General features: G+C 54.5%; 1 protein-coding gene across 1 annotated transcript; it reads left to right on the forward strand.

Moving 5' to 3' along the window:
- Window positions 1-4,399: 4,399 nt before the first annotated feature.
- On the forward strand, window positions 4,400-8,845 carry Krt15 (keratin 15). The gene is made up of 8 exons (XM_047544566.1): window positions 4,400-5,027; window positions 5,943-6,025; window positions 6,148-6,304; window positions 6,688-6,849; window positions 6,947-7,072; window positions 7,263-7,483; window positions 7,956-7,981; window positions 8,446-8,845. Exons 1-8 carry the CDS (start codon window positions 4,524-4,526, stop codon window positions 8,556-8,558), a joined length of 1,392 nt encoding a protein of 463 aa, XP_047400522.1. The 5' UTR covers window positions 4,400-4,523; the 3' UTR covers window positions 8,559-8,845.
- Window positions 8,846-11,712: the final 2,867 nt, after the last annotated feature.

Genomic DNA, 11,712 nt, shown 5'->3' on the forward strand with positions numbered 1-11,712 from the left:
CTGTCTTGGTAATTCCCTTTACCCGTCTTCAAGCGTTGCTTCCAGTCCGTAGAGAGGTAAACGGAGGTTTAGAGAGGCAAAAGGGTTTGTTGCATAGGTAACTGCTCTAATACATGGCGAAGGTGGGATTTCAGGTCCAGATTGAGTTTTCTTTCCGTTGTACTTTCTTGGGGATTAGGGAGAATGTGTGTGTAAGAAATGAATATTTATTGAACATCTACCATGTGCCATTAAATCAAAACAATCTTAAAAGTATGAGCTGCATTTTATGTATCAGGAAACTAGCTCAGATAGTTGAGTAACTTGTCCAAGGTCACATAACAACTATATGACAGAATCAGAATTAGGATCGAAGTTTCCTGATGCTTAGTGCGTGGTGTCATCCCTGCCCAAATGATGTCCTAAAGTTGACATCATTTGTGCCAGTTTTGCTCCATATGAAGGCTTGGGACCGGGATCCCCTGCCGTGGTTCTTCCTAACACATTCCTGTACCAAATTGGGGCCTTGGGGTTAGATATTCCACTGGTTGGAGAGGGTGTCCTTATCCTTGTGTGTCTTTGTGCCTGCGCTAACACATTCACCCTTTCTGGGGCAACCCTGCATAAGCCCCTTACACCCACTAGCTCATGCCTGGGCCCAGAGCCTGGAATGGGACCTGGCTGTGACCCAGACCTCCCATGTAGACCCCCAACCTGGTTTGCCTGCGGCCTGCTTGGGACCGGTAAAGGAGCAAAGTCCCAGCTTCTTGGTACAACTCTGCCCTTGGGTGGGTATGGTCCTGCCCCTGTGGTTTACAGCTCAGTTGTCAAGAACAGGCCAATTCAAGGCAATCAGAGGCCCATAAAGCAGTCTCACTTCCCCTGGGTGGAGGGGTTCTGGATGAGCTCTCCATGACAGAAGGCTGACCTTGAGAGGAGGGGCGAGTGAGGCACTAGTCTCCTCAGGAGCATTCTGGCTCTATAGGAAAACTGATCTTATCCTTGATGCTCTGATCTGCCAGACCTCATGCTGATCCTGAAGGAGGCACCAACTCCTCCATTTCCCTGCAGATTTCAGAAAGGTCCCTTAGTTTGTGTGCCCCAGAGCCCAGTTCTTCCTTGACACTGTGCAGCCTGGGGCGAGGACCCTCTTCTCCCCTCTGTGCTGTCCTGTTCTGAACTCCAGCCCCCTCCAGCCCCTTCTCCTACTTATCAGGAAGGTTTGAGCTGGTGGAAGAGGCCTGGCCACATCCCCAGGCTGGGACTGTCTAGAGATTCTGGTCTCTGCCCATGAAAGCCTCCCTTGTTGTCCCAGCTGAAACCCTCCCTCTGCTTAGGGGCCCCTGGAATGTGGCTTGGGGCTGGGTCTGGGCGCACACAGGTGCGGCTGGCTGGTGACTGGGTCTTGGGCCTGGGTGTGGGGAATGAAGCCTTCCTTTGTGTGTACAGGGTGGGGGGCAGGGCAGGAGCACTCTTCTGTCTTAGGCTGGAGCTGCCTCTGAGGAGACCTGGGATAGGAGGCAGAGGGCGCTGGGGTCTTTCCCTCTCTGCTCTTCATCATGGCTGCTCCAGGGGGTAAAGCATTTCCTGTCAACCATCTTGCTCTATCTCTGTGAGTCAGGCTGCGCTGGAATTATTTCTATTTTCCTGATGGGTAGACTGAGGCTCAGTGCAAGGAGGTGTCTTATCCAACACCACACACCTGGTAAGTGGGAAAGGAGGAACTCAAAGGTAAGTCTTAGGCCCCAAGTTGTGTGTTCTATCCCTGGCAGCTCCCTGGGAACAGGAGTTGCGTGAGTAGGATCTAACGTTTATGGGAATCTCCTTCCTATGTGCTCTTAAATGTTCACTAGGGCCCTGTGGCTGGGGTCAGTGTTAATAGCTCCACTTAAAATCAGGAACCAGTCTCAGAGAGGCTGAGTCACACCCAGAGGTGGAACGTAGCCAGGCTCTTTCCACCGGGCTTCATGGCCCCATTTCAAGGAAGGAATGTCCGGCTTCAAGGACGCCTGTCTGGCTACAGTGGGCAAAGGACAGAAACTGGCACAGTGCAGGCTGGGCTGGAGCCAGGGAGCAATCCTGGCAAGGCCATCCTGCCTGGTGCTAATGAGGAGGCTCTAGGGCCCCCGCCCAGACCTTGATCGCAGTAACTGTTTGCATTGAAGTTAAGGATTTGCAACCAGGGCAGCAAGGAGCCAGCTGCCTCCCCTGGCCTGGGCAGGAGAGAGACGGGAAAGTCATTTGAGGGGCTGTTGGAGAAGAATTGGGGTGCAGAAGGGGAGCCGGCTGGGGTTCAGACTCTTCGCCCTGGGGCAACGGACGAGTAATTGCTCTGTGTTAATTGCAGGGACCGTCTTGTCTGCAGAAGCTTTAATGAGCTCTGGCTGATCTGGGCTTGATTATTTTTCTTTCGGAGGAAAAGACAATATCCTCCCACCCATGAGACAATACTACCCTGTCTGGGCCAGCACTTGGCAGCCTGGCTCACTGTGTGAAGCTGGGTGAGGAGAAGCCCACCCCACCCTCCCAGACCCACAGTTGTCCCTTCAACCCAGCTCAGATGCAGGACTCTGGAGGGAGGGACACTCTTTTCCTATCCCCTGCTTGAGTAGGGATCCGAGGATCTATCTGAGTTCTGGTGGAGTCCCTTTCTAGCTGTGCCATCCTGCACAAATTGCCTCACCTCTTGGAGGACCAATTTCCATCCTTTTCAAACCTGGGCAGGGGTCATCCTCTGTGTGTAGGGGGGTTAAAGGGGACAGTGGATGTGAAAGTACTTTTTAAATTATGAAGTATCTGGTAGTAGTGGATTATGTTGTTACAGCAAAACTAAGACCCACTTGTTGCTCAGCTGGCTGCAGGTGGGTGATGCTGCTAAGCTAAGAACATGACAGGCTCACAGGGCATGACTTGATGCCCAAGGACAAAGGCCCTCCTGGCAAGGGTATGTGCAAGTGGTGCTGGGCATGCAGCCACCACTGTCCCCCTCATGATGGGAGCCAGGAGAGGCAAGGTGGGGCTCTTGGGTCTCAATGCTTCCCTGGAAGTGTTAGCTGCAAGTGCCAGTGCCCTAAAAGTAACACGCCTAAAGTTTCATGTGCATCATTGATAGATGCAGGATTTGAACCCAAGCCTCAGGACCCAAGAGTCTTGTCTGCTCTTGGGTGTTGCCATCCCAGGCCAGAAATCCTCCTCCCTGTTCTCCAGCTAAGTTTAGCTCACTTCTCCACTGTTGGGCATTCTGTAGGCCCTGGAACCAGGCCAAGGGGGCAGGCCATACATCTCAGTGGTGCTGCCCACAGGTGCCAGTGCCCTTGGAAAGTGGGGATCTGGAGTTGGTGGGCAAAGGAAAGGTCCCTCCTGTGTGCTTGACTGACCAGTCCAGCTCAGTCTCCTCCTGTGTGAAGTGAAGCCTTGACCTTTGAGGTCTCTAGTGCCTTCCACCTGCTTGCAAGACTTCCCTGTCTCCTCCTTCTCCACAATGCTAAGCATGCAGTTTTCTGACTTGCTCTCTCCTGAGCCTGCAGTACTTGACAGGACAAATGGGGGTTAATCGGGCCCAGTTAAGCAGCGACATGCCTCTCCCTGGAGAAGGCAGGGGCTTCCTGGAACTTGCCCCAGCCTTATCTGCAGAGGTTTGCCCCAACGCGTCCCGGGAGCAAGCAAAGGTTCAGCGACATGTGCATTTGGCAGGTGGCTGGATTATCAATCAGCCCCTTGTCAACCTTGAGCCCGCTGGGCTTTTGTGAGCCAGCCAGGGACTTGAGGCTAGGGGTTGAGGGTGCTGGAGAAGCAGGAGTGGGCATCAAGCGGAGGAGAGGTGGGGGGAAAAGAGTCCATTTGCAGCACCAGGGAAGGGACAGATGCTGGCCCCTCTGGTCACCTCAGCCAAAACTTAACTCAAGTCTCCTTCTGTCCTTAGCCTGTCCCCTGGGTCCTGCGTTCCCATCTCTAGATGCCTTGGCTCTCTGTGTCCTGCAGGCTCATGCACACAGTCTTTGAATGAGAGAACATGGAGTGGTGATTGGGAGCGGGGTGCTGCCCACCTTGGGGTGAGGCTCATGAGCTGGGGGCAGCCAAGCCCAGCTGAGGGCGTAGCGGCTTCCCCGCTCTAACGGGACAGGCAGAGGCCGTGGGAGCTGAGCTGTGAGTTTGAGAGCTGAAAGTTTGCTCCCTGCTGCTCTCTCTCCTGGGGTGGAGAGGTGAACCTGTAATCCAAGTGTTAAAACCCTGGCCTGGGGCAAAACACCATCACTTCTGAATCATCTCTTTTGTTGCATTAAAAAAAAAAAAAAAAAAAGAAAGAAAGAAAAGAGAAACTGTACATGAGCCCCGCAGAGGTTTGCAGGCAGCTGTGTTTGTCAGGAAGGCAGAGGAGTTGGCTTTGCTCTGGGGGAGGAGACAGGCCCACGACACCTTCCGAGGGGTATATAAGGAGCCCGGGCTGGGGGCCACGGGCGCTGTGCTCCAGTTCCAGCCCAGCTGTCGCCTCCTGCCAGTGCCTTACCTGCCTGCTGAGGACTCACCGGCACTGCTGCCCAGCCATGGCCACCACCTTTCTGCAAACTTCTTCCTCCACCTTCGGGGGTGGCTCTACCCGAGGGGGCTCCCTCCGGGCTGGGGGAGGGGGCTTTGGTGGGGGGAGTCTCTATGGTGGAGGTGGAAGCCGCAGTATCTCAGCTTCCTCTGCCAGGTTTGTCTCCTCAGGGTCAGGAGGGGGCTATGGGAGTGGCATAAGCTGTGGCTTCGGTGGAGGGGCTGGTGGTGGTTTTGGTGGGGGTTTTGGTGGTGGCTTTGGTGGGGGTTTTGGTGGTGGCTTTGGTGACTTCGGTGGTGGCGATGGTGGCCTCCTCTCTGGCAATGAGAAGATCACCATGCAGAACCTCAACGACCGCCTGGCCTCCTACCTGGACAAGGTGCGGGCCCTGGAGGAGGCCAACACTGAGCTGGAGGTGAAGATCCGAGACTGGTACCAGAAGCAGAGCCCTGCCAGTCCAGAGCGTGACTACAGCCACTACTTCAAGACCATGGAAGAGATCCGGGACAAAGTAAGACTTCAGATGGCAAAGAGGGGAGCAGGCGGCGGGTGCTCTGACGGCTGTGTGACTGCTGGCGGGGGAAGTCCTCTCCTGCCCAGGCAACAACTGTCTGGAGTGTAACCTTGGCAAACACGGGAGGCGCCTGCTTTCCAGGTGCAGATGCTGGTGCACATCGCTCCACCTGGCAGCTTGCGGGGAGGGCAGGGTCTTGGGAATCATGTTAGGGCTATTGGGGTACAGGTGGGGGCAATTATAGAGAGAAACTCATCCTCCCTGTCCCAGATGGCTTGTCAGGTTCTGCTTGAAAAGTGTTCTTCTACCTGCTCTGCAGAAATGGTGTTGTGGTATAACCTTACGATCTTAATCACCAGGACCTCCAGCCTCACCTTTTAAGGGCAGTTTTAGTACCAAAAGCACCGTCAGGACTCAGGAGAACAGGGAACTCATGATGGGCTCTGCCACCCGCCACCGTCCCTTTCACTCACTGGGACGAGTTGCCTCATCTGAAATGCTTTTCTTAGCCACTCTCCGGGTTCAGACTGGTCATAATGCTCTGTAGACCTACTTCTGTGTCAAGGTGTGTAGGAGGTAGGGACCATGAGCTATCCACCAGGAGGCTGGTGACAGGTCCTTGAGAGGGTTATTGACAGAGCTGACCACACCCTTCTCCAGCCTTAACCTGGCCAGCCAATTCTCATAGGGATTCCAGGCTATCCTGCCTCCTTGATCTTCCATGCCTTGGGGACAGGAAGAGGTCACAGGGAGGGTGGCAAAGGCCCTGGAGATGAGGCCTGACTCTGTGTACTTCCTGGGCTCCACAGGTTTTCACTGGTGGTGTTGGAGGGGAGGGTTTTGGGGAGGGGCCCGACCTTGGGCTCAGAGTGGGAGATCAGCAGTCCTGAGACACAACTTGGCCCCCTGCAGATCCTGGCTGCCACCATCGACAACTCCCGGGTCATTCTGGAGATTGACAATGCCAGGCTGGCTGCGGACGACTTCAGACTCAAGTGCGTTCCCATCACCTTCTCCCTCTCCTGCACTGCCCTCCGGACTGGGCCTTCCTCTTCCCCCGCCTCAGTGGCCCAGTTCCCTCACATTCTCTGACTTTGGGCTCCTTTTCTCTTTCCAGGTATGAGAATGAGCTGGCCCTGCGCCAGAGCGTAGAGGCTGACATCAACGGCCTGCGCAAGGTGCTGGACGAGTTGACCCTGGCCAGGACTGACCTGGAGATGCAGATTGAAGGCCTGAATGAGGAGCTGGCCTATCTGAAGAAGAACCATGAGGAGGTGGGAGCCTCCCCATAGTTGGCTGAGGGTTCAGTGGATCAGAAATGCACCCCAAAGATGTCCTGATGGACAGGAAAAGGCACTGTCCTCAGACCCCAAGCCAGCCAGCCATGAACCCCTGTCTCGGTTTGTTTCAGGACCTTGAATAAGGATCCTACTCTCTCCAGTCCTCCCTTGGTAGGACCTAGAGCAGGAGAGAGATCCTCAGATCTGAGGGGTCAAGGGATCAAGCCTCCTTTTGTGCAATGGGAAACAGAGGTTGGGGGTAGCGTGTCAAGATCACATCTTAATTTAGGGACAGAGCCCAAATTGCCCCTCAGGGCCCCAGACTCTTGATTCTCTCTTCTGCTCTTTGTCTCTAAATGGGCTTATCCCATCCATAGGAGATGAAGGAGTTCAGCAGTCAGCTGGCTGGGCAGGTCAATGTGGAGATGGACGCAGCACCCGGTGTGGACCTGACCCGCATGCTGTCTGAGATGAGGGAGCAATACGAGGCCATGGCGGAGAAGAACCGCCGGGATGCCGAGGCCTGGTTCTTCAGCAAGGTGGGCCTGGCCTCCCTGCCTGCCCCTTCCCAGCTTCCCACTCCCCAGGTCTCTGAGGAGGCCTCTGGGGCTTACATTTCTTGTGTGTGACCCACAGACTGAGGAGCTGAACAAGGAGGTGGCCTCCAACACTGAAATGATCCAGACCAGCAAGACGGAGATCACAGACCTGAGGCGTACCATGCAGGGGCTGGAGATCGAGCTGCAGTCCCAGCTCAGCATGGTAGGGCCACCCGCATCTCACCCTGACCTCTCAGTGACAGATGCTCCCATCCTCCATGGCTGGTGAAGCCTTGGAGTTCTCAGGCCCTCTTGGAGGTGGTTCCCTGCACTCAATTCCATACCCCCAGCCCCCACACCCTTGGCCAGTTCCTTCCTAGCCCAACGTGTGCATGGATCTGTTGCTCCATCAGAAAGCCGGGCTGGAGAACTCACTGGCAGAGATCGAGTGCCGCTATGCCACACAGCTACAGCAGATCCAGGGGCTCATCAGTGGCCTGGAGGCCCAGCTGAGTGAGCTCCGCTGCGAGATGGAGGCTCAGAGCCAGGAGTACAACATGCTGCTGGACATCAAGACGCGACTGGAGCAGGAGATCGCCACCTACCGCAGCTTGCTGGAGGGCCAGGATGCTAAGTAGGGGCTCGGGCACGGCAGGGAGGAGGGCTATCTGTGGCTGGGATGCAGGGTCATCCTAAGGGGACAACAGGGTGTCCCCAAGCAGCTGTATGGTACAGTGAAAAGAGAACTGAGCCAGGAGGAAAGGGTCTGAGCTCTGTGCTCTGGTCTCTGACTGTGACCTTGGGCAGGTCATGCTACCTCTCTGGACCTGTGCTTCCCCTATAAATGATGGAGGTGGTGTTATCGGTCTCTAAGGCTTAATGCTCGTTCCATTCTGTATGGAGTAGATGGGTTGTTATTGTAGATCAGAGTCTATCAGCTTGGGGGTGGTAGGCTGTAGGATGTAAGGATGTCCCAGGCTCTAGAGAAGTCAAAGGTGTGGTGAAGTCAGTGGGGGCCGGAGAGGACCCTAGGCCATCCCCAGCAGCTTCTCCTAGGGAGACCAGGACTTTTACCCTCTGCTTACATCTGTTTCCCTCTCCTTCAGGATGGCTGGCGTTGGCATCAGGGAAGGTAGGTGCAGGGTGGGGAGGATGGAAAAAGAGACCAAACACCCAGTGGGGCAGGGAATTCCCATCCCAGGATGTACACCTTTCCCAGTGGGACCTCCACTGGTCCCAGGGGGAGGTTGGGAATTTACAGAGAACATTCCAGGTTGAGCAGGCTTTGTCCAGGGCTCCTTTCTCCCCGAGACCGTGCCTTTAAGCATAAATGGCAAGATGCCCACAGTTTCTCCTGTTCACTGGCAGCTTAAAAAACCTGCATTATTGCTCACAGCTGGCATATCTGCCATTGCCACTGCTCATGTCTTTGACGAATAGTTCAATGCCAGACCTCCTGGCAGCTCTGACAGGATTGGCCAGTGGTCATTTGCAGGAGTGCTGTCCAGTTTTCCCACAGCTTAACCTGGGTCCTGACCACCATGGGAGAGAGAGGGCAGGATCCTTCATGCTTAAACTTGCTCCTTCTTTCTATAGCCTCCCTGGGAGGTGGTGGCGTCAGCGGGAGCAGTAGCAGCAGCAATATCCGCATCAGTCTAGAGGAGTCAGTGGATGGAAAGGTGGTTTCCTCCCGAAAGAGAGAGGTCTAAGTGCCTAGCAGGAGAGCAACGTTCCTTGCCACCCCTCCCCTTCCCAGGCTGAGTTGGGGACTAATGAGAAAGGCTGGAAAGGCAAACTCCAGTCCCTACCTTCAGAGAGCCACTGGTCGGCATGGGTCCCTCCCTCTCCTAGTTTGGGGCTTTGCATGCTCTCTCCCCTGTCTAGTGCTCTGCTCCTCCTTCCTGGCAAGAGGTGCAAGAAACAACTGTCTTGGGTAATGAGCTCATTGTACCATGTCTGTTCCTGCAATAAAGAACTGCTTTTCCTTTTGCAAGTATTTCTTGGTAGTGTGTCCAGTTTTTCTTGGTGGGGTCTGGGTTGACCTCTGGCCTCCAGGGAGGGCCAGGGTCCCCAGATGCTGATATCTCTAACCCATTGACCTCTTCCTTGCCTGGTCATACATAATTCATTCTTTGAAGAACCGAGGGCAGGAACAACAGTGCTGCTCAGGAGACTTGCTCTTCCATGGGGTACTGGGGAAGTGTGGGTGTCGGGGTTCCTTCAGAGCAGTTTGGTGCATCTAATGCCGAACTTGACACATCTAGTAATTATTTGCCAAGCGATGGGTTGAGTGTATTGGTTCGGCATTGTGGCTGGGGTTGTGCTGGGCACACTCACCCATGAGTTCCACGAGTACTCACAACTGGAGAAGAGGACTGAATTTAGAGAGACGAAGGACTTGCCCAGTGGCTTCATGGATGGACAGTCAATAGCAGGGCTGGACTGGACCTCATATCAGTATGACTCTAGGACCAGTGCTTGCTCTGGGTCCCTGGGCCTTGGCCTCTCGCAGTCCATTGCAGGACCTCCTCCTGGTTTCTGCCCTCACCTTATGTGCTGCTCCCCACTTTTCTAGCCAGGCACACTTGACCTCCAGGTTGGCTATTTCTGTTTGTCTGCCACTCTGTTAACAAGCTGGCCCCTATTTCCCCCCAAACCCACACCTTCTCCTGAAAGGCACTTAAAGTGCCCAGAGGGGATGACACCAGCTCTCCCAATTCTCCTAAGTTTAAGTCTGAAACAACATCAAATCCCACACTGTCTCCTGTCCTCAGAGTCTCTGCCCCAGGCCTGATAGAATGGCAGTGTCCACCCATGCCTGGTTCTTGCTTCTGGTCTGGGGTTGGTCTCTCTGAGCTTCAGGACTCATACCCCTGAACAGAGAGCAGGAAGAGAGGAAGCAGAGAGGTCTGGGTGCCTCAGCTGGGCTGGGTCAGGCCCCGGGGTGAGGACTGGGGATGGGAAAGGAGAACCGGTTTCCGAGTCCTGGTGGAAAGAGCAGGTGGGAGGGGCCTCTTTGGAAAATCTGATCTTTTGGGGGAAGAACCAAACCCTCAGAGAGGGTCACCATGCATCTGGAAAAAGGTCCTGCCCCAGAAACCTTGGTAAAAGAAAGACAAGGTGGGGCCAGCTCTTTTGGGGGCATTTGGATGGAGAATACGCCTCCTAAGAGCGCAGAGGTGGAGAGATTCAAGGGTGGGCACAATCCGCACAGTCCCAGGCAAGTCCTTTAGGGCAGCATCTCATCAGTTCTCCAGTAACCCTGGGACGCGGGGGACAACCTTCAGCACAGTTTCGGAAGAGGAAACTGAGGCTTGGGGAGGTTAAGTAACTCGAATGAGGTCACGAATGAGAAATGGCAAAACTGCATCTGGGACATGCCTCTGTTACCAGAACCTTGCCTTCCCCTTGACGTCACGAGGTGGCAGAATCTACAACACCTTTTCTTCAGAGGGGGCGCTGATCTGAAACCCATTCTTCTAATTATTTATTTCTTTTAGGTACAGGGATTGAAAACAGGGGTGATTAACACATCCTCAGCCCTTTTTATTTTTTATTTAAAGACAGGGTCTCCCTGAGTTGCTTAGGGCCTTGCTAAATTGCTGAGGTTGGCTTTGAACTCACAATCCTCCTGCCTCAGCCTCCAGAGCCGCTGGGATTCCAGGCGTGTGTCACTGTGCCTGGCCTGTAATCCATTCTTAACCTCCCAAGCAACCTGTTCAAATGCCATACAGTTCTGCTGTCTGAAACATTGTCCTCGCATCTAAACTTTGCCTCTCATGCCAAAGCTTCAGACATCAGTGGCAATGTCCCTCATGTCCGGGGAACAGTCAGGCTCTGTCCCAAGCCCCCTGTGGACCCAGGTGGTAGAAGCTGGGGATTTGGTTGTTGCTCTGCCTCATTGGCCTTTGGCATCTGTGGGAGGTCTCAGCCCTGTGAGTAGCCAGCAAGCATTTTCTCCTCCTTTTGTCTGCAAAAATAACAACCTCTGCAAAAGATGCAGCGAGACTGGGGCCATGTCAACCTACCTTCTCCCAGGACCAGACCCTGAACTGGGGACTGGAGGGGAAGCTGCTTTCATCTCCCAGAGTGCCCACTTCTGCTCTCCTGGGACCCCCAGAGGGACTATCAGAGAAGTCCTTGGAACCTGCCGAGTCCTGTCCCCAGCCTGATCTGGAGTGTAATGCCTGTATCCAAGGATAGCCCTACAACCTGCTGAGACCTTAAATAGTCTCTGAGAGGACATGGCACACCTTCTGCCTGCCCTGGGCTGAGGTCAGACTTGGTTTCCAGCCAATCTGGAAAGCAGGCAGCAGACAATGCCCCCTCCCTTCCCCACTGAGAGGAACTAGAGATTAGAGCCTTGGGCGTGTCCTCCGCTCAGGCTGGGCTTCCCAGTACAGGCATGGGACTTGCCCGCCACTGTCTCCCTGAAGACCTCGGCGGAACCCTGTCCCTCTTTGGGCCTCAGTTTCCTTATCTGTAAATTGAGGAGTCTGGCCAGACAAGATGACTGCTAAGCTCTCTGTGAGACCACTTGCCGGGGAAACCTCAGAGAGGAACCTGGACTGTAAAGTCTGCGACAGCAGGCACTGTTCTTGCCAGATCCTCAGAGTGAGTGCTGAATCAGAGTTTGTTGACCTGAGACATGAACTCTCTTCTCCTTTGCATTTTCCTGCCAGAGCCGTGGCTCTGGATATTCTCTAGTAATTTGGGCATGTGCCCACCTGGTAGTTGCTTGTGTGGGCAGCTGGCAGCAAGACAGCTCATCTCCTGAGATTTGGAGCTGGGGTGACCCATTGGATGCCACTCCTGTTTGCCCTTTCTTCTCATCTACACCCAGCAGACAAACAGTCCCCCAAA

Source organism: Sciurus carolinensis, chromosome 3, assembly GCF_902686445.1.
Source record: "Sciurus carolinensis chromosome 3, mSciCar1.2, whole genome shotgun sequence".
NCBI classification, from domain to species: Eukaryota; Metazoa; Chordata; class Mammalia; order Rodentia; family Sciuridae; genus Sciurus; species Sciurus carolinensis.

What these genes read in the sequence shown, in the direction of transcription:
- Krt15 (XM_047544566.1), top strand. Translation starts at nt 4,524, where the DNA reads ATGGCCACCACCTTTCTGCAAACTTCTTCCTCCACCTTCGGGGGTGGC. An exon ending in AGGCCTGGTTCTTCAGCAAG is followed by an intron (nt 6,850 to 6,946) that starts GTGGGCCTGGCC and finishes TGTGACCCACAG; the next exon opens with ACTGAGGAGCTGAACAAGGA. An exon ending in TGCAGTCCCAGCTCAGCATG is followed by an intron (nt 7,073 to 7,262) that starts GTAGGGCCACCC and finishes TTGCTCCATCAG; the next exon opens with AAAGCCGGGCTGGAGAACTC.